Here is a 22,183-nt window from a genome sequence, read left to right as displayed (position 1 = left end):
CCTTGTTATTTAAAGTTACTTTAATCGTCCAATAAGGCAGAAGTACCAAACTAAGACCAGTTCCTTTGGCTGTACATTTTAACTGTGTTTACAAGTCAGTTTAAGTGTCTGGCATTAAATTTTACTGTCACGTCAGTGTTCTCGCCGTTTTATTCTATCACTCAGATCCTCAGATATCCTCAAATAACTTTTGAATTATACAAGATATTAGCCTTCAGTGCACAACTTTCATCAACTCTCAAAGTCGTGACGCATCGCAAGTTGCTTTATTACTGAGACAAGTCAGCTTGGAAACAAAAAATGGAAAGTTTTAGTAAAAAATATGACCTCTCTGCTCCAGTTTGTTTTCCTTTCAGTTCACCTTGTATATTCATATCTCTCTGAAGGCGACAGAAGGTACAAGACACATACATTGCCATGTTACGTCACACAGTGTCACCGCTGTGTGTGTCACAGTTTCTCCCAAAAGTCACAAGTGTCACTGCTGGTCAGCTGCGAGGAGTCGATGACACTGGGGTTGACGAATGTACACCGGTCAGGGGAACCAATCTCAACATTAACTCCCTTGCAGACGTTGCTGATGAGACATGCGTAGAAGCACAACATCCGGTAGGTTAAGTCGCTCTGCTCTAGTGACGACAAGTAACATTTCCCGGCGTGCCTCAAGAAGCCTTCTCCCTTCTGTCCTCCTGTCACTGACATTATTCAATAAATTAATCACATGCCCTCATAAATAAAAAATATTTAATATGAAAAGATTTCTGTACATAAAAGCAATGCTATGAAAATCAGGGTTCAACACAGCCGGAAGTGACGTACCTGTGGCAGCTGTAGACGAGGTGGTGGTCGTGTTGGGTGGCACAACGCATGCGCTGCTGGAGATGGCGCTTGAGCTTGGCGTCGTCGTTGTGGCGGCTGTTGTAGTGGTCTTGGCACAAATACAATACCTGTAGATAACACGAAGTACAGACTGTGTGATCTCACAGATAACAGTGATCATAGTGAGCATCGGCGATGAACACAAAGGCCTCGTGGATTGGTTAGTGGCACCATTTTACTCAAGTGGCTTGAATGTGTAATTTCTTTGGGTTTATTTTCTGTAGTTCTTATGACTTCTAATTCGTTTGATTATTCCTACTGTATTCAGATTCCGATTAAGCCATGGATGACACGGCCTTTCGTAAACATAATTATACACTTTTAGATGGTTGTTGTAAAAGTCATGACAGATTTTTCTATATTTTTATATATATTTATTTATATAAAAAACACAAAAAACTTTCGCCGTCTTCCAGTGAGCTTCATAATTCCTAGTTCTTAGAAGGACTTGTCTTCATCGGCGAAAAACTGAGCAAGGTGCACATTTACAGCCTCGTTTGAAGTGAACATTATACTACACAAGGAGTTTTGAAGAAACCGAAACAATCGGAGGTCTGACGGCACAAGGTGGCAACACACATCCCACCCAAAGTCCAGTAATTTTTAACGAGGGATCCAACGTGTGTGCAATCTCAGGTTGTCGTGAAAGAACACGACTCCTTTACGATTAACGAGAGCTGGACATTTCTGAATGATGGATTCGTTCAAACTGTCTGACGGTACACGTTCGAACTGATTTTTTTGTTTCTTGGTAGGAGCTCAAAAAACTGAGAGCAGAATCTTCCTCTGAGTACTTTCAAAAAATGAACTAGCGCCATATACTGCAAAAAATGCATCATGACTTTTCCGATAACACAATAACAGGAAACCGCAATGCAGTGAATTTAAATAAAGACTGATTTCCACGTCAGTAAAACTTGTGCTATCAACATTATTTACAATTTAATAAACCTCCAAGAAGGAGAAAAAAATATATTACGAGTATGAAATATTTATTGCAAAGATGATGACGGTGACAACAACCATCTTGCCGGCTGATAAGGAGACTCGGAATTCTCGCTTTGAACGCCAGACTCACCAGGACAAGGTTAGGTAGGTTGGAACCGTGTTGCCAAATGTTCCCTGGAATGTTGCACTCAACTTGAAGCTGGTGGTGGTGGTGGGCGTAGCGCCGTTGTAGCTGATGTTGGAGATGTAAAAATCTAGTCCGCCATTTCGCACGTCGACAACTGTATTATACACCTAGTAATCACACACACACATAACTTTTATGAGCTTGATGGCTCGACTTGTTTCTTTATCTAGGGGTGAATAATTTGTTTGAACCTGATGTTCGTACACACTAGTCAAAACTATTTCATTCTGATGAAGGGTATCCTGTGCTCCTACAAGCAGACAGCAAGAAAAGATAATAACAAAACAGAAAGGAAGAGCTTTTCAGACTTCAGAAATTATTTTTAAAAAGTCCTCAACCTGGTTCAGTTCGTGACGACTATGTCGAGAAAGTAGCTCCTAGACTTACCATCATGTTAAAGAGAGGGTAGCTGGAGCTCAGCAAGATCGTCCAGCCGCAGGTAGGTTGCACGGACGGAGGATCCATGTTGATATCTCCCCAAGAAGTATTGGCGTAGGTGTTGGATGCATTAAAACTGTGACCTCTGACCTCACAGACCATGAGGAGCGCCGACATTGCGTGCAGCAGCTGCTGCCTTCGGGCAAAAAGAAGGGTTTGTTGCTTTTGTCATCATGAGGACAGAACGTTTGACAGGACAGCAATGAGGACGTCGAATGAGGAGGCGGAGATGAAGAAATAGGACAGGAGAAGATGACCATTTTATAACTACATAAACGATAAATTACTTTTATTTCTCCATTATTCCTGCTTGCATGCCCTTGCTTCATTTGATTAAAACTCTCCAAACGCTCACAGCCCTGAGTCAAGCAGGACGGAATCAGCTGTCAGAGATACTTCAATGCTCGGATATTTCAAACGACGAGTTCTAACTTACACTTTGTGTAACTGTGCTGCCATATGTGTTCCCATTTCATGATTTCAGAATAGTTTGAATTGACAGCTTTCTAAAATTAAATCACGATTCCAAATTGCATGAGTTCTAGAGCGCGTGCGTATGAAGCCTGTAAACAATATTGCCACAAGATTTTGCTAATCTTCAGATAAATTTATTCATTACCAGCTCAAATTAATGACAGCTTTATTTATATATACACAAAGTATCTACTTACTAATCATTTCTTACTAACTAACCAACGCACTTTGTGTTAACGAATAATGGCAACATTACAAGATAAGGTTTACTGGTTCCTACTACATGTGGCTTTGGTTTTGTCAAGAAGACTTTTTGTCACAGCTTATTGCTGTTAGCACTTTGCAGTTCGCAGTTTTCAAACTATTATTTTAATCTGGAAGCAAACGAGACATCTGTAGAAAGTGCGTAATGTAATTGAAAATAAGCACGGAAAGTGTAATACTGTTTATTGTGTCCACCTTGGGAATGAATTAGAGTTGACTTTTTATTCAAACAAGAAAAATTACCCTATAGTTCCACGCAAGTGAAGTCTGGAAAGAAGAGGTAGCATCCTTACAATCATTTATGCACGAGGCCTCAGATGTTTACTTATTTATTCTTACTTAAATCATTTTGACAGCACCAGATAAACTGATTGAACCGAAAAATTCTGTAACAGGAGAAAAATGTTGTTACTTACCAAAGTTTACTTTTGTTTAGAAGATTCATGTCGCAGAAGCCAGTGGAGCTGCCCGTGTCGTGTGACCTTCTGGCCACCAGGTGAGTGCTTTATACAGGTAATGCGCGTTACTATCGACCTCTGGTTGCTATGACAGCGCCGCACGCAGGACGGAGGACCCCTCTCCCCATTCTCTACAGCAGAGCGTCTGAAAAAACCCGAAAAACTGGAAACAAATATTGATGTTATTTATTATATTTAGCCACCAATAAAAATGAAGAAACGAGAAGCCCCAACATCAATAATAATAATAATTAATAATAATAAATAATTAACTCATAAATAAGCTGAAGGAAAACTGAGAAAAACTAATAATGTCCGGTTGGAAATTTTAAAAAATGAAATATGAGAAAGAAAGAGTGAACGGCAAAGTGTTTTTTAGAAAAATGTTTTAAATTTATGTGCATGAAATTCTCAGAGTGGTGTTGTCTGACATTATCGTCGTCATCGTTGTGAATCAGTCATGGTGTCAGGGTGTTGGTTGTATTTGTAGGCCTGTCATCCGCAACACATACATAAAAACCGATTTGGTGTTTTTTCTATTCCTGTGTACATTTGTTCTTTCTTTGTCAAGAAGTAACTGGCTCGCGTTTCCTGGCCAGGTATAAGATGAAGCAAGCAGAATCCTGCACTCTTATGCACGTGCTTTATTCTGGAAACATGTCTGCTTTCAGAAGCACGCGATTGTTGTTGTTTGTGCTCCTCTCATAAAACCGCAAACAACCATTTCTGTTGATGAAGTTCTGTTTACAACAAACTAAAATCGTATGATCAGGATTTGTACAGGAGGTAGGTTATCAAAATGGAGAGCCTCACCTGGTATTTGAAGTGTAACTACATTCGATGGTTTCTTTTTTTTTTTGCGTTCAACTCCTTGCTTGAATACGGGTATCGGTAGATTCGATCATCGGACAACTCGACCAAGCCTAGTGGTTAAACAAGAGTAATCCATAGCAACTTGTTATTTTAATAATGACTATTTTTAACTTTAAAGTTGTAAAGTTAATAAAGCAAACAAAATTTTTTAATATCTGTAACACTAATCATTAATCTACATCTCAACAGAGGAATCCTTCTCGTCCTTTTCACATCCCACCCTACCTACTCTACGACCCCGAACTACCCACGCAAAAGCACAATGCCGATGTACCCGTGTTTGACAAACAGAATCTGTTTGCAGAATCTCTGCCATTCCATATGGATCCTAAACTTTCGAAGGACACTTAAAAAAGATAATACTGAAAGCTTGTCAACAGCTGTCCACAAACAATGACATTAAGGTATGCGCGTTCACGTCTGATCGTTGACATCGCACCCAGACGACAGCATGTGATTTTCGGTCCTAATGCCCTCCATACTGAACTCAACATTGGCTTCAACAAACACAAACACGCCGAGTCGAACACAAACGTTCAATTTGCCTCGTTTCCGCAGCATCTGATCTGCCATGTTGTTTGTGTTTGCCGACTCCAACTGCCGCGTGGTCTGGCGATTACACGATTGGCCTCCAGGAGATACGACAGGGTAGGAAAAAGATAACTGTTACCTCTGGGTTTTAATCATCGACCCCAGATGCTAGGGTGCCGGAGTCAGGGGGTCGCTGACGGGGTCTCCGTGGCCTTCACCATGTGTAGTGGGGTCATTGTAGTAACCCTCCGGCGCTTTTGTACTAAAGGCAATGTGGGAATTCAGATTTCAGAGCTTGCTCTATAGAGTATGCAGATATGTATAGAAATTTATACATTTGCCTATAGTTTGTAGCTATAATACCTGGAAAGCCCCGTTATAGCTATGGATTGGAAGTAAGGGATCTTTTTAGCTTATGTACCGACGAGGGCTTATAGTCATCGGTCCCATATACCTTCTGTACAGAGAATATAAAGCCAATGACTTTGTTAGAAGCAGGGCTACCGCACTCATAGGAAAGTAGAAAACTCTATTTGCAACAGTCAAGCAGTGTAAGCTGATCTGGTTTGGTCATGTGACCCGCCATGACACCTTGCTGAAGATCGTCCTTCTAGGTACCTGATGGTAGTCAAGGACGCGGTGGCCAGAGAAACAACTGGCTTAAGGTCAAAATTGTTCATTTCCATCAGATGATGTTTCTCAAGCAAGTACTAGATGACAAAAGTATTAAGCTATTTTCATTCGGAAACAAATGACCGTAGGATAAAATCGAAGAAGGTCATATCAATTGCAAAGTTCAGTTTCGTTTTTATGGCGTCTGCCGGTCTGAGATTATGAATTCAATGAAAGAAAGAGTATTTACCGAACTGTTCTGCACCATTATATCGGTCAGTTTATTTGCTAAGCCTGGAAAAATAAGTGTTTGCTTCAGTTGAACAAATTCAATCACAATCTTTACACCCGATAGGAAAAAGATATCGGAAGTGGGACATCTCGGATACAATATCAAATAGTAAAAAGATGTTGGTAGGTCTACCCAATGAAAACGAGATGTAGGCTGCTAACTCCGGTTAACAAATGCACATGTTCTGGAAAGGCTAGGTAAACGTGCTATATGAATATAAGCCATGAGTGGTAATCCAACTGTCTGCGCACAGACACTCTGCCCAGGTGTGTGTAAGGACAGTGTAATGATGTAATGACCATGTAATGGTGTAGTGACTTGCTCTGCGGTGAGGCTTAAACGGGCAAGGATCGCAAAAGCGGCGATGCTACAGACCCTACATTCGTTGGTAGAAACTGCAACGTCATCAACTCTCATGACTGTATGACCTATGATGTCACAGACCCTACATTCGTCATCAGCTCTCATGACTGTATGACCTATGATGTCACAGACCCTACATTCGTCATCAACTCTCATGACTGTAGGACCTATGATGTCACAGACCCTACATTCGTCATCAGCTCTCACGACTGTAGGACCTATGATGTCGACTTTCGGAATTACGACGCTATAGTTCTACCACGGTCGGGTATAGGTGGATGGCTGACTGTATGCTGAGACAAACTCTCGGTCTCTTACAAAGTTCTCCGCTGCTAGTCTCGGCGAGCCTAAAGCATGAATGTGACTAAACCGGAAGCTTTGTACACACCAGCCTCAAAACCAAAAGAAAAAATCGCATGCGAGCCATCCAGGGGATAAAGATTTATGGTTCTACGTTCACAGACCTTAGAATATGATGAGAAACACTATATGCACCTCTGACGTCAGAGATCTCACAGTCGGTTACAAGAGCAAGTGTCTGCAGCCTCGCGATCGTCTCGGCCATTGTAACTTCACGCGCTGCCAGACTGAAGCACGTTTAGGAAACAGACCTTCGTTCCTGACTGTTCTCGACCCGAGCCTCGCGACCTAGTTCGTGACACTCACCGGGGAGAGGAGGGGGCCTTCCGTGTCTTGATGTAGAGGCGGGGGGCACAGTAGAGAAATCAAAGATAGCGCCGCGCAGGTATCCGCTCCGCGAGTCTTGGGCATTTCCGCCAGCGGCGCGCGCAACCTAACAAGAACAGCGACGACTCCCCGGTCTCTCCCCATCCCCACCAACTCTTCCACCACCTGCCCCATTCTCTGTTTTAGAGTGCTGCTCTGTTCCATCGGGAAGGTAAATGATCAGAGCACCTGTATCCAAGGCCGGGGACAATCACGCAGTATCGGGTTCGATACCCATGCAAAACAGCACACATCCCCCACTAAAAGTCTTGAGGAGAGAAAGACAGTGAGAGAGGAAATGAGATGAGTACGATCCTCGCGAAATGTAGTTGGTGTTGAGCAACTGTAAAAATGTCCCAGAAGCCGAATAATATAACGTACGTATGAAAAAAATCGGTAGTAAACTGAACAGTATTTGTACACGCTCTTGAAGTTTGTCATTGAATGATCTGAAATGTTTAGTAGGGCGCAACATTGTTTTCGAATGATTCTGTAAAATCACCAAACGTTGGGGAAATACTTTCTTGCACGGAGCAATCATCGAACTGAACGACAAGAGCTGATACTTCAAGACGAGGTCAACCCAGGACTGTAGATTGTTTCCCATGTAATGATGCTGTGACGCACCCACCCCACTCCCACCCGCTCACCCCTGTATCGGAAAGTGTAGGAAATGTATTTTAAATGAGGATGAAGTTTGTTACCTTGTAATATTTGTATGCCTTTCTCGTCATGCATCGTCAACCTTCACCATCACTAAGGTGACCAGACGTTTCGGGAGCGAAAGCGGGACACGTGCCGAAGATGGTGTCGTCACCGACAAAAAACGCCGAAAAAAGTAGGGGGGGGGGGCGTATCAGTGTAAGATATTCAGACTTTTAAAGACAACCGGGACATTTAATGGACTTCCAGAAAGCCAGAAAGCGGGACATTGGGCGTCCCGCCCGATATTCAGGCGGGACACGATGTCAAAAGCGGGATTGTCCCGCCTAATGCGGGACGTCTGGTCACCTTACCATCACTGATTGGTCAGTTTTAAATCCAATTAAAAAAAAACTTCTGTAACGTCCTCCTGAGGTCATCTGACCTGGTATTCCTTACTCAGTGGCTACAGGGGGCTACAAATCTTTCCCTGGAACAATCTGCACGGACATGGTTATAGGTACAGGGGAGCTTCCCCCTATATGCTACGAAACCTCTATATATAATTATTTGTCACATGTGACTACCCATGTGACCATACCATACTATCATAAGTGTGAAGGTGTCAAGGCCTCGGGTGTGAGAGGTGGGGAGGAGAGAGGTGGCCTGCATTGTTACATCTGCACAACATTACTCTGCCAGAAGCTGCTCGGAGCTGGAGGCCGCAAAGGTTAATGATACGGTGATGGAGGTTTGATTGGAAGGACAACATTTGTCTGTTTGTCAGCCACAGGAAACGGCTATAAAATCTGCAGAAAATGAACAAGGTTGGGATTTTGTTACCGCATCCTTGACCCCATCCAAACCTTCCTGCTGGCATCCTTAATGTATTTGTCTTGCCCCACAGTATTCTGTGTTCTCTCTCTGGTTACTAAACCCCAGTTAATTACATGGTACATGCACAAACACTCAGTACACGATTGTCTCGGTTTCTTTCGGGAAATAAATCTGGAAACACAGGAATCGTACATGTTGAAACAACAATCGTGTTCAATGAGGTGTCTGTCCCCGGGGCTGTCGTGTTCCTGGGCAAAAGGAGGACCCCTGACTGTCTTAGCAAAACGATTTTAACATTGTACCCATACATTTATTTCATTCACATTAGATGAATGTTTAAATAATTAACATACAGTGTTGCTAGCATGAAGGGCATCGACGAGGGTCACCCTCTTGTATCTTGGACCAGACTGTCAATGATTTCTTCGGCTGTGGGTGTTCAAGATCTCCACATTCTGGGTACATTTCTGCTCCTACCCTATACGATTTTTTTTTAACATGCGGTGCAGGGTCCAGAAATGACCTTTCATCGCTAGCAGTCATGTGATAGTCATGTGATGTCACATTAAATGTCGCGGTTTCCGTGCTTTTTTAAAAATTATTTTACAAGACATCGACCGCGCTTTCTCTGACCTCTACCTTTATGTGGGTGGGCATACCCGACATAGGTCTAAAGGTAACGACGACACCCAAGCTCCTAAATCTGAAAAATCTGTCGATCCTTCAAAGAAAAATAAATTTGGAAAGCTTGGAACAAAATTTGTCATTGTTTCTCTCTCTCCCTCTCTCTCCCTCTCCCTCCCTCTCTCTTCCTCGATCCTCTCCCTCCCTCTCTCCCTCTCTCTCCCTCTCCCTCCTCTCCCTCTCTCTCCCTCCCTCTCCCTCCCTCTCTCCCTCCCTCTCTCCCTCCCTCCCTCTCCCTCCCTCTCTCTCTCTCTCTCTCACACACACTTATTTTTTATGTTATGAAAGGCAGGGTGGCAGTTAATACTTGAAAAGAAGCAGGTTGCATGTGGTGGTTCCCTGAGAAACTGCAGCTGCAAAATAATGACGTGAAGTGTGGACTCCAGGCTGGAGTGTATTTACTTTCCATCATCAGAAAAGTTTGGCCCTGACACTTTTGAAAACTATTGACTATTGAAAACTACGGCTTTAAAATGAAGATCCAAGTACATCAACTGTTTAATAACACCTAAAACAGTTTGGATACAATACAATGGAAGACATCAAAGGAACGGAAGACAAATATTGACAACTAAAGACAAGTATGGGTAGGCAAAACTCTATGTGAGTCCAGGATCGAAACCCGCAAATCAGTCGTCGATCGTTCAATATCTCAAGGTCAGCAGAATGGAATACTACTCAGACTTTCAAAAAAGAACTAAGTAAAAAAGTTTAAATTGTTTCAAGAGATCTGTTTACGCGCTGTAAGCAAGAGACATGTATTCTCGAGCGATCGGTGTCTCCACTGCCGTGGGCCTTCAAACAACAATTGCTGACCACAAACAACACTTGCTTTCAGCAGCATCTCAATTCCTTCCCCCTGAATGTTGTTATTCGTGAGTTTATTGTCGCTGGGGATGGAGGTTTTTCTTTCTTTTGGCGCAACTTTAAATACACTGGCGATGTAACAACAGAATAAAACAGTTTCCCGGGCACACTAAGGTGAACGCGCAGTTCGAAAGACTTTCGATCATGTTCGATGTCCACACAATGGCCAGTGGAACAAGCCCGCGGGTGTAGGTAGTGCAGTTAGTTTTTGTTTGTTTGTTTTTTTACTTCTTGTGTTTACAGGAAAGCAGATGCTTGTAACTACTCCAGAATTGTTCTGCTGTGTGTGATTACAAGGACATTTTAACCCGAGAAACCAATTATCGTTATTACTGACATTGTTGCAGACCGTTGTATTAGTTCATTCGATGCTGTTTATTTTTGCTGTCTATATATTTTACTCTCTGTAGCCACTGCCAAGACTTGGACCCAGCACCGTGCAACCTCTTTACAACGCGAATTAACCGAATGTCCAGTACAGGCTGAGCTCTATTCGCGACTGTTGTAATAGAATCGCCATGAAAGTGTTTTGAATGATTGTGAGAAAGTGTATGCATGTAACATTAGATTACATTTTGTATGAGAAGTCCCCTTTGTGCCTTATTGTGTCCCTTATTGCCTGACAGGATTTAAATTTTTTAAAATTATATTCTGAAGCTCTGCGCTGAACTTGCACACACGACTTGAGCTTTATTCTACAAAAGAAAGACATTATTCGTCTGGAGAGGAACCGAAATCTCTCACAGCATTCGCACAGCCTGACTGTAGCAGAGGTTCCCAACCCAAAGGAAAGACGTTAGGTGGTTATGGTGTGCAATAGGGCAGTTCACCCCACAACCTTTTGACCTAAGTAGTACCATTTCAATCACCAAAATAGCGGAGTAATATGCCTATATTCTACATGATGTAGTGTTGTTTATAAGACGTTATTCTAATTCAGTAATGTTTAAATCTTGTGCACATTTTGTCATTTCGTTTAGGAATATGTTGCATTAGGGCCAAGTATGAAATAAATCAATCTCTTTATGGCGTCTGGGGTTAACCCTTTTTTTGTGGGGATTTTTAGCCTTTTTTACCGCACAGCAGTCGAACTCCGAAGTCTGAAGAACGGAAGTATTCACAGGGAAATAAACTGTCTTCGACTGCTCAGTATCAGATAAGAGGTTTCCTCCCTTGAACTAAACGTAAGACAGTCGTCTTCGAACCCCCTTGCCCCTTGGCGTAGATGTTTGCTTGGGCGTTACAGCGTCCCTGCACTCATTCAACCACCTAGAACCTAAATATCTCATTCTGTACAGTCAAAAATGTGCACCTCAGTTCTTGTATGCAGAAGCAATAATCTATTGTCTCAGTGTTACTACTGAGGTGCACATTATGGTCTTTTCTGCTTGTAACAAATGAGTTTTCTTAAGAACTGCAAAACAAACGACTTACAAAGCTACTTTCAAGAAAATTCATTTATCAATGACACCATATAAACGGTTCAAGTTATGCACAACTTTAAAAAGGAAAGTTGAGGATTTTCATTGTTGATTAAAATGATTTGAAAACAGTAAATTTGTTTTCGAAATATATATATGACGGAATGACCGAGACTATAAAAACTTTTTCTTCTTTTCGTGCCAAGAATCAAAGGCCTTCAGGAATCAGCAAGTCTTGCAAAACATAAAAGGCACATCACAATGACCCTATTTCCAGTAAGAAATAACGCTACAAGAAGCAGAAAAATATGAGAAAAGATACTTCTTATTATTTTTCAATCAAAATTACAACAAAAACCAACACCAGCAAGTCTATCAGGTATAAAAGATTTTATTTCCTACTTCTACTTGCTCACATATTGTGTTTCATGCATAATTTGTGACCATAGCGTAGATAGAAAAATAGCATATTCTACTGTGCAAAACCGTTAAAACCATTTTATAGGACAAAGACAGATTTCTCGATTGTAGTCAGCATGAGTATAAAGTTTGATGCTTACATCAATGCAGATAAACAAAACGAAACAAAAAACTCAATGGGAAGAAACATTTGTGATCATAAATGACATTCTAACTCTCGTGAGTTATATTTAAATTGTGCTTGCCGTTTTGCAGGCTGTGATCAGAAGAGTAGTAGCCTGTTTACATCTCAAAAATATGTTTCCTTTGTTCTCCTTAGTGATTTATTAATACAGTTTCTTTCAATTTAAATGCTGGAAAATTCTTATAATTTTGCTGTTTAATGGCTTGAATAGAAATGTATGCACCTGTGACCTGCCATCAAATAAATATTTTATAGGTTTTTTAAAATGTACAGGGTTTTAAGTAATGTACTTGGCTCATAAAAATGGAGGTGGGAAAGATCCTTCCATTCTGATGGAGCGAGGAAGAATGAGGTGGGTATACATTCTTTTACGAAGAAACATTTAAATGAGTGGATGCAGGCAACAAAAACATCTTTTTCTCTCTCTCTCACACACACACACAATCACATAAATGCAAATATACTTTTCAATGAACCTTAAAAAAAACTTCATGAACTACGTATACATCTTTAAAAAAAACTTCCAAGCATATGTTTTGACAAACTAGTTCTATCTCATCAGCTGATAAAAGGTGGATGTCTTGCATGACAGTGCTATTGTCCTGAAGTACCATGAACACGTGGAAAAAAATTCATTTTTACTCTTACAGCAATGCATCATAATCTGCCATCAACATGCACAACTTTCAACAATATACTACTCAGAAAAATGGCAGTGACAAGCTGTTTGTTCTCTCTTATGAAAACGAAGTGCGAGAACACCTGAAGCAACAGTTTAGACAAAGTATGCTGCTAGCTGGGCCATCTTGTCTTTGGGCTTAGCTCTTCCCCGACCACGAGGTCGACCACGCCCTCCTCCTCTATTCTTCCCTCCCCTGCCCCGCCCTCTCTGAGGTAGACGGTTGATTGCATGGTGTTTCTCCATCAGCGGTTTAAACACTGGATCACAGAAACAGCAGCCAGTGTGCTCTTCTTTCTCATCTGGTAATGGTGACTTTCCTTGCTGTGACATGAATAAACACTGATTTGTAACTGACAGGTATTGTACGTGGCTCTCAATGACACACCTGTTATACATTTGGAGAAATTTGATGTAATGTGGGGATATTTATCCAAAGTGAATAAATACACAAAAAAGTCTAGTGATATAAAGCTATTCTCCTAATACTTCAATTTTTAGAATCAAACATGTGAATGGAAATAAAAAGTGATCATCTGCTTTAGAGTAAGGTTGTGTAAATAACATGTAACGATGTTAATAATAAGAATTACCTTGAAGCCAACCTCTACTTGACTGGCACCACACTCATCACACGCCTCCTCTCTCACCGTGACTTTCAGGGCATTCTCAAAGAAATGAATCACAACATTGCACCTGAACAGAAAAGATGAAAAAGTCTGAAAATCGTACTGTGTCCATAAGCAAAAAAAAGAAAAATGCTGAGCTACTAAGGTGTAATATCAACAATGCCAATATGACAAATAAAGTCATTACTCCCTTATTACATGGCATGTTTTAATATGATGACAAAGAAATGTATTTACTCACTTATTACATGCCATTTTCCACTTTGGAGCTGACGTCTGGTCAAGAACAAGAATGCCCCTGTCGCACTCTACACATTCTGACACACCATTCTGTGAGTATGCGTGAGGACAGGTAGGATGTGTGCACTCATTGCACCCCATTCCCTTCCTCATCTCTTTGAAGGGAGGATTGCTGTAGCAGTAGGGGCACAGTGGGTAAGACTGAAAAGACAAGTACCTTTTCAAGACGTGTGTCAGAACTCATCTGCTAAATACATTTAAGTGCTTTTGCATGGGCTCGTGTATCTCACGATCTACTTCCACTGGGGACATAACTTCTCTTGCCAAAGATGTACTTTCCAGGAAGTCTTTATGAAATATCCTTTGCAGCATAAATAGGTTGCAGTTATACAATTTTGAGAAATCACAGAAAATTCTTGTAAGATTAACGTAAGGCTGTGTTTCAAAACAAACTGAACTGTTGCTGCACAAATCCCTCACCTTGCCTTTGGCACCTGTTGTCCAGAGTAAGAGTTCAAATTCATCGAGTGGACAGCGTAGTTCTTTATAGAGCTTGATGTTGCCATTCTGTGGCAGACTGTATGTTGTATCACAGGTGGAACAATACAGGCGAGCAGGTTTGGCCTCGACAAGCTTCATGTAACGTCGACACTTACCACACCTGAAAATGACGCCACCAACATCACAGCTACTATCATCATCACTATAACCGTCCTGCTCCAAGCGTTGAATAACAGTCTGCATTTGACAAAACATTAGCTTCATAAAGCCTGTTAGAATGAGCCTTTAGGAAATAATCACATATGATCCAACCGTAGAATCCAAGCAGACAATGGTTTCAAGACTATATTTTTATGCAATATACAATAAAGAAAAGAAAGAAAAAGCATAAGATTGAGGAAAGGAAATGAAGGAAGGGAATAGAAAAATAAGGAAGAAGATACCGTGATATTGGTCGACCACTGCTAGCAAGGGATGAGAAGGTAACTTCAAACAGTTCATCCATTGCATTAATGTGCTGCACAAAATAGCGAAACTTGAGGTGGAAAATGTCCAGAGTGTGCTGCTTCACTTCATGAAAGTTGGCACGGCCTTGGGCAATCAGGTTCAGCTGCTGTTCAACAGCAGATCGCATGGTGGGAAGGGCCAAATCTGCATCAATCTGATGACCAAATGAGATTTATCTTTGTATTGACATGAGAAACAAGCAAGCATTATGAACATCATAATACAGACACCTTTAATGACACTTAAAGAGTTATAAGTGGGGTTTCTTTGTTATTTTTTTTTTAATTTACTGCAGGATTTGAAGTAACCTTACATGGACAGTCTCACCTTTTGATAACCATGTACCAAGACAATGCCTAAAGGAGTTGGCTGAAGACGCCTCCCACTTATGATGCTGACATAGTTTCGTTCACAGATGTTGTTGATGTGTACAGGAATGCTAGCATCTGTGCCGATTCCATGCTTCTCCATCAATGAAATCAACTCACTCTCTGTCAGATAATCTGGAGGTGAAGTCTGTTTTTCAACTAACCTGACCTTTTAAAAAAAAAGATTAAGCATCGTAAGTTTTTTCCTACTGATCAGTTATAAAAAGTTCAAAATGATTTATGAGTAACATTATAAATATTGAATAAAGAAATCAAAATAATAACTGTCAATTTCTTGTTTTCAGTAAAAGATTGTATAAAACAAAGCGCGACAAATGCCTAACCATGTCAGCAAAATTTAGAGAGGATTTGTTCACCTCCTTCTTATGCACATGCACACAGCCTGACTCACCTCCTCCACACTGAGGAGCGTGTTTTGTTTCAAGAGTGGAATTTCTTCATCAGCTCCCAGTGCAAGCCAGGGCATGATCTCTGTAAACCCTGCCTCTTGCAAAACTTTGCCTGTGCAGGAAAACTTCTCAGGGCCAATCTCAAAATATATTGTTGTCTGCAGATACTGACAGTTGGGACTGAGCTGAAATCCAGAGACAGAATTAAAAAGTGTGCTAAGGAACAAATAATTTAAAACTTTTAAAATATATCTCCTAAAATTTGAGGCTACGGCCACAACAGGCCTAGCATTTTACTTTCGTTTATTTGAATACGATACAAAAGAAAAATGCAGCTAAATCATCTATTTCTCACTTTCTTTAATGCTTCCCCAGAAACAGATGATTTTAGAAGATTTTGTACAAGGAAATCAACTTTCTTACGGCAGAAGCAATATAGTGTTTAATGTCACTAAGCTCTCTTGCTAAATACAAACTGAACACAACTATATTTGACAGGATACTACAAAATATTATCAAACTAAAACCAATAAGCTATTCAAAGCTCACAGTAGACCTGTGCTGCAGCTTATAAAAGTTTTAAAACACATGAAAACCTTGACACTCTACTGGTAACATGCCAGTATGACAATAAGTTAAAACTGCTTACTGTTGCTATAAAGTGACGTGTTATGTAGTCGTACAGGCGCCAGCTGTCGTGATCAAACTCTGTCTCCCGAGCGCAGCGCATAGGGGTAATAGGTGGGTGGTCACCAGCATCCTGTCCTTTCCTACAAAACAAATGATAAAGGTGATGTCAACAACTTTGATCTAAGGTTGATGAGGGCAGATACACTACAATAGTACAAGTCCATCATCATTTCTTGACTAGTACTAGGTGATCATCACATGAGCTGGCTCACCAGTACTGGTCTTCAGGGAAAACGTTTCCCTAGCAACCTAGCGGTCATCAACATTGATGACAATCCTACGATAAACTTCTTATGCTGTATTTATCTTCCACAAAATCCTTACTGGCTTGAGGAGGCTGAGTTCTGTGTATTTAAATGAGTTTAGTTTGCTTTTTAGTGTCCGTGGTTTGAACTGAGATCTTGGTTGTGATCTTCATAGTAATCCTGCACATGGACTGTTTTCACTCTTTGTCAAGTTTCTTCGTTTTGTATGCATGGACTGCAAGATAGCCCTGGTGTAATATCACTTCTCTCTTTACCACGGCAATTGTAAGCTACTATCAGCTATAAAAAAACCTAAATGCTTCTGCAGACATGCACTGAAGATGGAATCGCCTACATTGAATGATACCAACATAACTCTTGTGTGGTCATCTTGAGAATATGCTACTGCATAGTTTTACACAGCTATCAAGAAATACCTAGTTTATTCTACAAGGCAAATGTAGCTTAAGTGATGCAGTATGGCTGTTGTTTATCATGCTTTTTAGCCTTTATGTGGTACTTATTGCTGCATTTTCATCTGATTACATTTTGAATTTGTGTGTATAAATGATCAAGACTAGTAGGTTGACAGGGTCATCATCATCACCACCACCATCATTAACAACTAGCAACATCAAGACCCACCTACTATAAAAGCTTCTCCAAGCTGTAAGCAACTCATGCTTTGATATAGCCTCTAATCAAGTTGATTTTCTTCTTCAATTCATGAAAAAAAAAAAAAAAAAACAAAACTAAAAAGCGGCTACTTTACACATGCAGGAATTTATGATCATTGTGAACCATCTAAGAAATGTGAAAACTGCAATAATTTACTTAGGTTTTTGGATGCCAGTCTGTAAAAGGCGCTGGACATAAGGCCCCCAGTCAGGATGATCTGCCTGCTGCTTCAGCGTTCCTCTGCAAGAGAGAGACAGAGGGTTAGGGTGGGGGTAAGAAATATATCTTTCAAAAGGAAGAAACCGGCTTGTTAATATTTTTTACATTGAAACCTTACACCATAAACTCATTTTCATTCGTGCGACAATGAATTCCTTTTAGATATTTTATGCATTTCTCACAATCTATGAGCATTTCTTCATATTTCAGCTATAATACCATGGACCATAAGTCCAGTTTTTAAAACCCGGTTAACCCTAACCCTTACTCTTAACATCATTTATGATGCAATATGGGAAAATCTCAGTCGCTGTAGTTTTTAAAACTAAGCAATGAAAACACAAATAGTAAAACAACTGATAGACTAAGACAAGACCAAGGTTATTTCTTTAATATTTTTTCCAGCCTGCATCAAATACACTGAGCAAGACACTTCAAAGCATTGCTCAAATTTTCAGATATTTTTATTTCTTTCAAGCAAAAATTGGTTAAGAATCTAGCACATGTAATGTTGTTCTCACCTTAAGTCAAAACTGTCTGGATAAGAATTGGTCTCTGTTCTAGGGTAGCTGATGTAACCTTGGGTATAGAGTTTTTCTGCTATCTGCATTGTATGGTGAGGACTCATCCCTGCATTATTACAACAAACATACTGATGTTTTTCTGTCTTTATATCATTTGCTGTTCTATAACTCCTACCAAATCAAATCTGTTCTATAATAAATTATAAGCATTTTCACATCTATTTTACACAAAAATTAACAAAACTTATTTTTTAAATAGAAACAATTACTGATATTATTTTACTTTTCTTTCATTACTTTCTCTTTCTTATGCAGTTTGAAGCCTTTTTTGTCACTTTAACATATATGATTTTTATATTAAAGGGCGTCATGGAATATGGGAACTAAAATATGTAAGTAGTAATAAACATCAAAGCATATGAAGACAAGAACATGCTTTCATTCATCGTTTAAGACATGCTCAAATGATCAGAAACAAAGGGATCTAAGCATGTGATATGCATACCCAATCCTGCACTTCCAACTCTAAGCATCTCTACAGTGTTTAGTGCAAGAGGCTTTGCTTTTTCTCCTTTCTTCTGTACAGTCTCCAAGACACTGGAAGAGGAAAAAAGGAAACAGCGTGAATTGCATCAGTATCACAAACACATAATGTTTCCCCACCATTCACTCAACCTCTATTATTACCACCATCGTTGCTACAGCTGCAATCTGCTAAAAAAAAACCATCAGCTCATGACCAAAGAACTCATGTCACTTGAGAGAACCACAATCTGATGCTTTGCTTTGTCAGTAAGTTGTGACTTGCATTTCTATTTTGTAATATAGTCTACAGCTTATTTAAACACTCACCATGCCTTGTCGCCAGATTTAATGAGATTGACGAACATCTGAGCCACCTCCTTGTCAAACACACGCACTCTTTCCCAGTCAAGTTTCAAGCTTTTGCCATCAGGCAGATGGACCTAAAAATCAAAGCACAGGAACTGGCATCACAAATAGTTTTACCATAGTTTTAGCAGTTTTAGTTTATTCCTTGTTACTCCTCAAGTAGCATAGGGCCGCTGTTCTCACCATAAATATAATGTAAAGATTCATAGCTTAATGACACGTTTCAGAAGATGTTTGCCCAGAATTTAAAAAAAAAAAGGCAATAAATTGCATCACAGTTACTGCTGTGCTCCAAACAAAACAAACCCAAATTAACTTTGAATGATGTGTAAAGTGATGATTTATGTAATAAGGAAAATACCTGGGTGTTAATGACCCAATATGGTTCAGGTTTGAATGACTGGATCTTGTCATGGCGTTCCACACAGAAACCCAGAGTTGGAGTCTGACAAGGACCATAGGAGATCAGCGTGCTATCTAAGTCACCATATTTACCCTGAAAACAACAGGCATTTAAGACCTAAACATTTTTGGAAAGGAGAAAGATTGAACTTTGCAATAAAAGTAGTGAAAATTACCTTCCCCATGCTTCCTCAGCAAGCCACAATTGTGGCTCATTGTGCTATAAAGGTTAAGATAGCCACCTAATAAATTAATCATCTCATGCCAAATAGGGATCCAAGAAAAAAATTTATATTTAGCTCATGAGAACCTAAATTTGTTTGTTACTTAACCTGAAAAAACTTGGTCTGGTAGCGTGTAAAGGCACACCCTATGCGCAAATCAAGTTCTTGTCGAGCATCCACTGACAATGCCTCATTCTTGTTTGGTGTTCCAAGGTTCTGCATCGCTGCCTTTATTTCAGACTCTGTAATTGCACTGAACTTGGCACGGTAAACTTGCTGCACATGACAATGAAAGACATGAGAGAGAAAATGATTGACAGGAAAATCGTTGCATTTTATTTTCATGAAGATCTCTTTGGTGCCTGTTTAGATCCGATATAGCAGAAAGCTCACATCATATGACAAAATCTTGGCAAAGCAAGCAGATTTTCAAACACACGCACACAAACTTTTTCACAAATTACATAAGAAGACAATAAGACCTGTATCATCTAAAGCAGGGATGCCCAACCTACGGCCCGCGGGCCATATCCGGCCCGCGAAGCTTCTGCCCACAGTGCAGGAAATCGGCATGTTAGTAATAAAAAAAAAAAAAAAAAAAAAAAAAACGAAAAAAACGAATAAAGGGAAGAAGAAGTATATATCCCCACGTAAGGGCGTTTCCCAATCTTTTTCAGTGCTCGCCTTGGTGTCTCTATGATGAGGCCGGACATTCAGAAGTTGGTTTCGGGAAAACAACTTCAAATATCCCACTAATTACTAAATAATTAATGGTAAGCACAACTTGTTTCTAATAAAAAATGGTGTCTGCTCTATTTTTTTTTTTCTTTTTTGTATTTTTGCGGTGAAGTGGCCCGCGACACGGCTGTCCGAAATGGATATGGCCCGCGACACGGCTGTCTGAAATGGATATGTCCCGCAGGCCGAAAAAGGTTGGGCATCACTGATCTAAAGCAATGTCTTGATTACTCAATCAGCACAGATTTAACATAACATAAAGAAGAACAATAATTTGCAATAACAATAATCTGCATGGTAATCCTGCAGAATGATGTCACAATTTGACATTTTAACTGTGTGATGCCAATAAAGAGGTGTTTCTCTTAAAAATAGATAAGGCATACCTTTCCAGTGACTCTGTTCATGACATTCTGCACAGCATCAATAACTTCAAAGCATATATTCTCTCCTTCCTTGTCACAATCTAGCCATAAAACTAGGTAATCTGCTCCTGAAGCCTAAGAATAAAAGCAAATCTGGCAAATAACTTCAAATTTAAGGCAAAGTTCTAATCAATGTAATAATCATTTTTTTATTGACCAGAACTTCAATAAAGACAGGTCTGCAAGTTTTGTTTCATTCGACCATAGAGATAGGAATTTATTAGTTATTTCACTAAGTTTATAGACCTAATCATGAGGCAATACATTTTAAGTCAATGAAAACAAGACTCCAGCTCGACATCCGTCACTTAAGTATATGAATCTGGGTACAAATAATATAATTTCCACAAATTCCCAACAAGCAGCGCTAATAAATGTGATGTTTCAGAGCATCAACACTGTTACAAATGTAGCAGAAGCACTTGGTTAGGACAGCATGTGCTGCTGGCAGAACTATGTTCCCTCTACTCTGTCCCAAACAAAATTCAAAAATTGCACCTTATTTTCAGGTACAAAGCAGATCCATTAAGTTGTATATGATGTATAATGAAACTGTGAATTACACAGATGAAACAGCACAGCCATCTGATTTGGAGCTAAACAGCATACCAAAGAGAACACTCTTTAAAGATAAACAGTCTTTTGCGAACTGAAAGGTTAGTTACGTGTGGGTGCATAGAAGAAAAACAAAAAAAAAACAAAACAACATAAGATACAGAATTTAAATTAGTTTAAAATGTTTCTTGACAACTTCCATCCTTTTCCCTGTCCCTATGAGGAATGGACTGATGATACTTTTTTATGAGTTGCAAGTGATTGTTTGGCTACGGTGATTTTTTTCTTTTTTTAGCAAATATGAATCAGATCAGTCCAATTACAGTAATCTTGTGGCTCCTGTTTACAAGGCTGGCTGTCAAGTGTTTCTCCAGGTAAACTGGTTTTCTCCCCACTCGTCATCTATTCTTACATGGTGTTACATAACAAGTGGGTGAAAGCTCTTTCCGCATCAAACAAACCAATTCTAGATATTTTGGATAGGGGATGAAAATTTTGACTTTTTCATACCTCTTTGGCAAGAAAAGCAGGCATCCTTAGTTTTTCATTTGCCTCTTTCTTCTGAATTGGAGCTGTGAAAAGTTCTACCTGTAAACGCATATAACAAGTGTACATTGTAACTGGTGAAATTATGCTTAATGCAAAACTGATTGTATAATCTCAATTGTGTCACCTAATGACATTTAAAAATGTAAGCAACATCAAAATGGTGGATTTGTCATTATAAAGATATTTTTACTTCTAGCTTTTTCGAGTTTCATGTTATCACGTTAGTCGTTAAGAGTCTTCATTAGTTCATGTGCACACGTTGAAGACCTCATCTCACCAGGATAGAGACATTTTAATTACAAAAATCTGTGACTCACAGGATCAACTTTGTCCCAGTTGTTGTATTTTCCAAGGAAATCCACTCCCATAACGTGCCCACAGACTGATGTCATTTTGAATCGAACGCCTTCGCTGTTGAAACGGCCGGTGTATTCGTGTACAGAGCATGCACCGTTCATTCCTTTTCGAGAAGTCATTTGCCCATTTGAAAGAATTTTCGCCAGCGACTGGGCCAGAGAAGGCTTCTCAGCCACCATAAACACCGTCCTCATTTTGAATAATTTAGCCTATACCAAGAAAAGTGCATTAATCAAAAAGATACACCGCCTC

The 22,183-nt window shown here is 39.9% G+C and overlaps 2 protein-coding genes across 4 annotated transcripts; both read right to left on the bottom strand.

Annotated features, from left to right (window-relative positions):
- Positions 1-232: 232 nt before the first annotated feature.
- On the bottom strand, positions 233-5,146 carry LOC112560017 (integumentary mucin C.1-like). Of its 3 annotated transcripts, none has more exons than XM_025231563.1 (6): positions 4,462-5,146; positions 3,607-3,811; positions 2,402-2,588; positions 1,958-2,121; positions 820-947; positions 233-695 (listed from the first exon to the last, which is right to left on the bottom strand). In XM_025231563.1, the coding sequence occupies exons 2-6, from the start codon at positions 3,633-3,635 to the stop codon at positions 451-453; spliced, it is 753 nt and encodes a 250-aa protein (XP_025087348.1). In that variant the 5' UTR covers positions 3,636-3,811; positions 4,462-5,146; the 3' UTR covers positions 233-450. The 3 variants fall into 3 exon arrangements, with proteins under 3 accessions (XP_025087348.1, XP_025087351.1, XP_025087349.1); XM_025231566.1 differs by having other exon boundaries at positions 233-689; XM_025231564.1 differs by having other exon boundaries at positions 3,607-3,793.
- A 6,725-nt stretch (positions 5,147-11,871) lies between these two features.
- LOC112559488 (DNA topoisomerase 3-beta-1-like) lies at positions 11,872-22,155 on the bottom strand. Its single transcript, XM_025230783.1, has 17 exons — positions 21,892-22,155; positions 21,536-21,613; positions 20,432-20,545; positions 19,416-19,583; positions 19,043-19,177; positions 18,643-18,755; positions 18,296-18,387; positions 17,788-17,896; positions 17,204-17,287; positions 16,084-16,204; positions 15,437-15,619; positions 14,984-15,193; positions 14,593-14,810; positions 14,129-14,309; positions 13,650-13,849; positions 13,373-13,475; positions 11,872-13,103 (listed from the first exon to the last, which is right to left on the bottom strand). Exons 1-17 carry the CDS (start codon positions 22,123-22,125, stop codon positions 12,876-12,878), a joined length of 2,571 nt encoding a protein of 856 aa, XP_025086568.1. The 5' UTR covers positions 22,126-22,155; the 3' UTR covers positions 11,872-12,875.
- Positions 22,156-22,183: the final 28 nt, after the last annotated feature.

This window comes from Pomacea canaliculata, linkage group LG3 (assembly GCF_003073045.1).
Source record: "Pomacea canaliculata isolate SZHN2017 linkage group LG3, ASM307304v1, whole genome shotgun sequence".
Taxonomy (NCBI): domain Eukaryota; kingdom Metazoa; phylum Mollusca; class Gastropoda; order Architaenioglossa; family Ampullariidae; genus Pomacea; species Pomacea canaliculata.
This window is presented reverse-complemented; position numbering and strand designations above follow the sequence as displayed.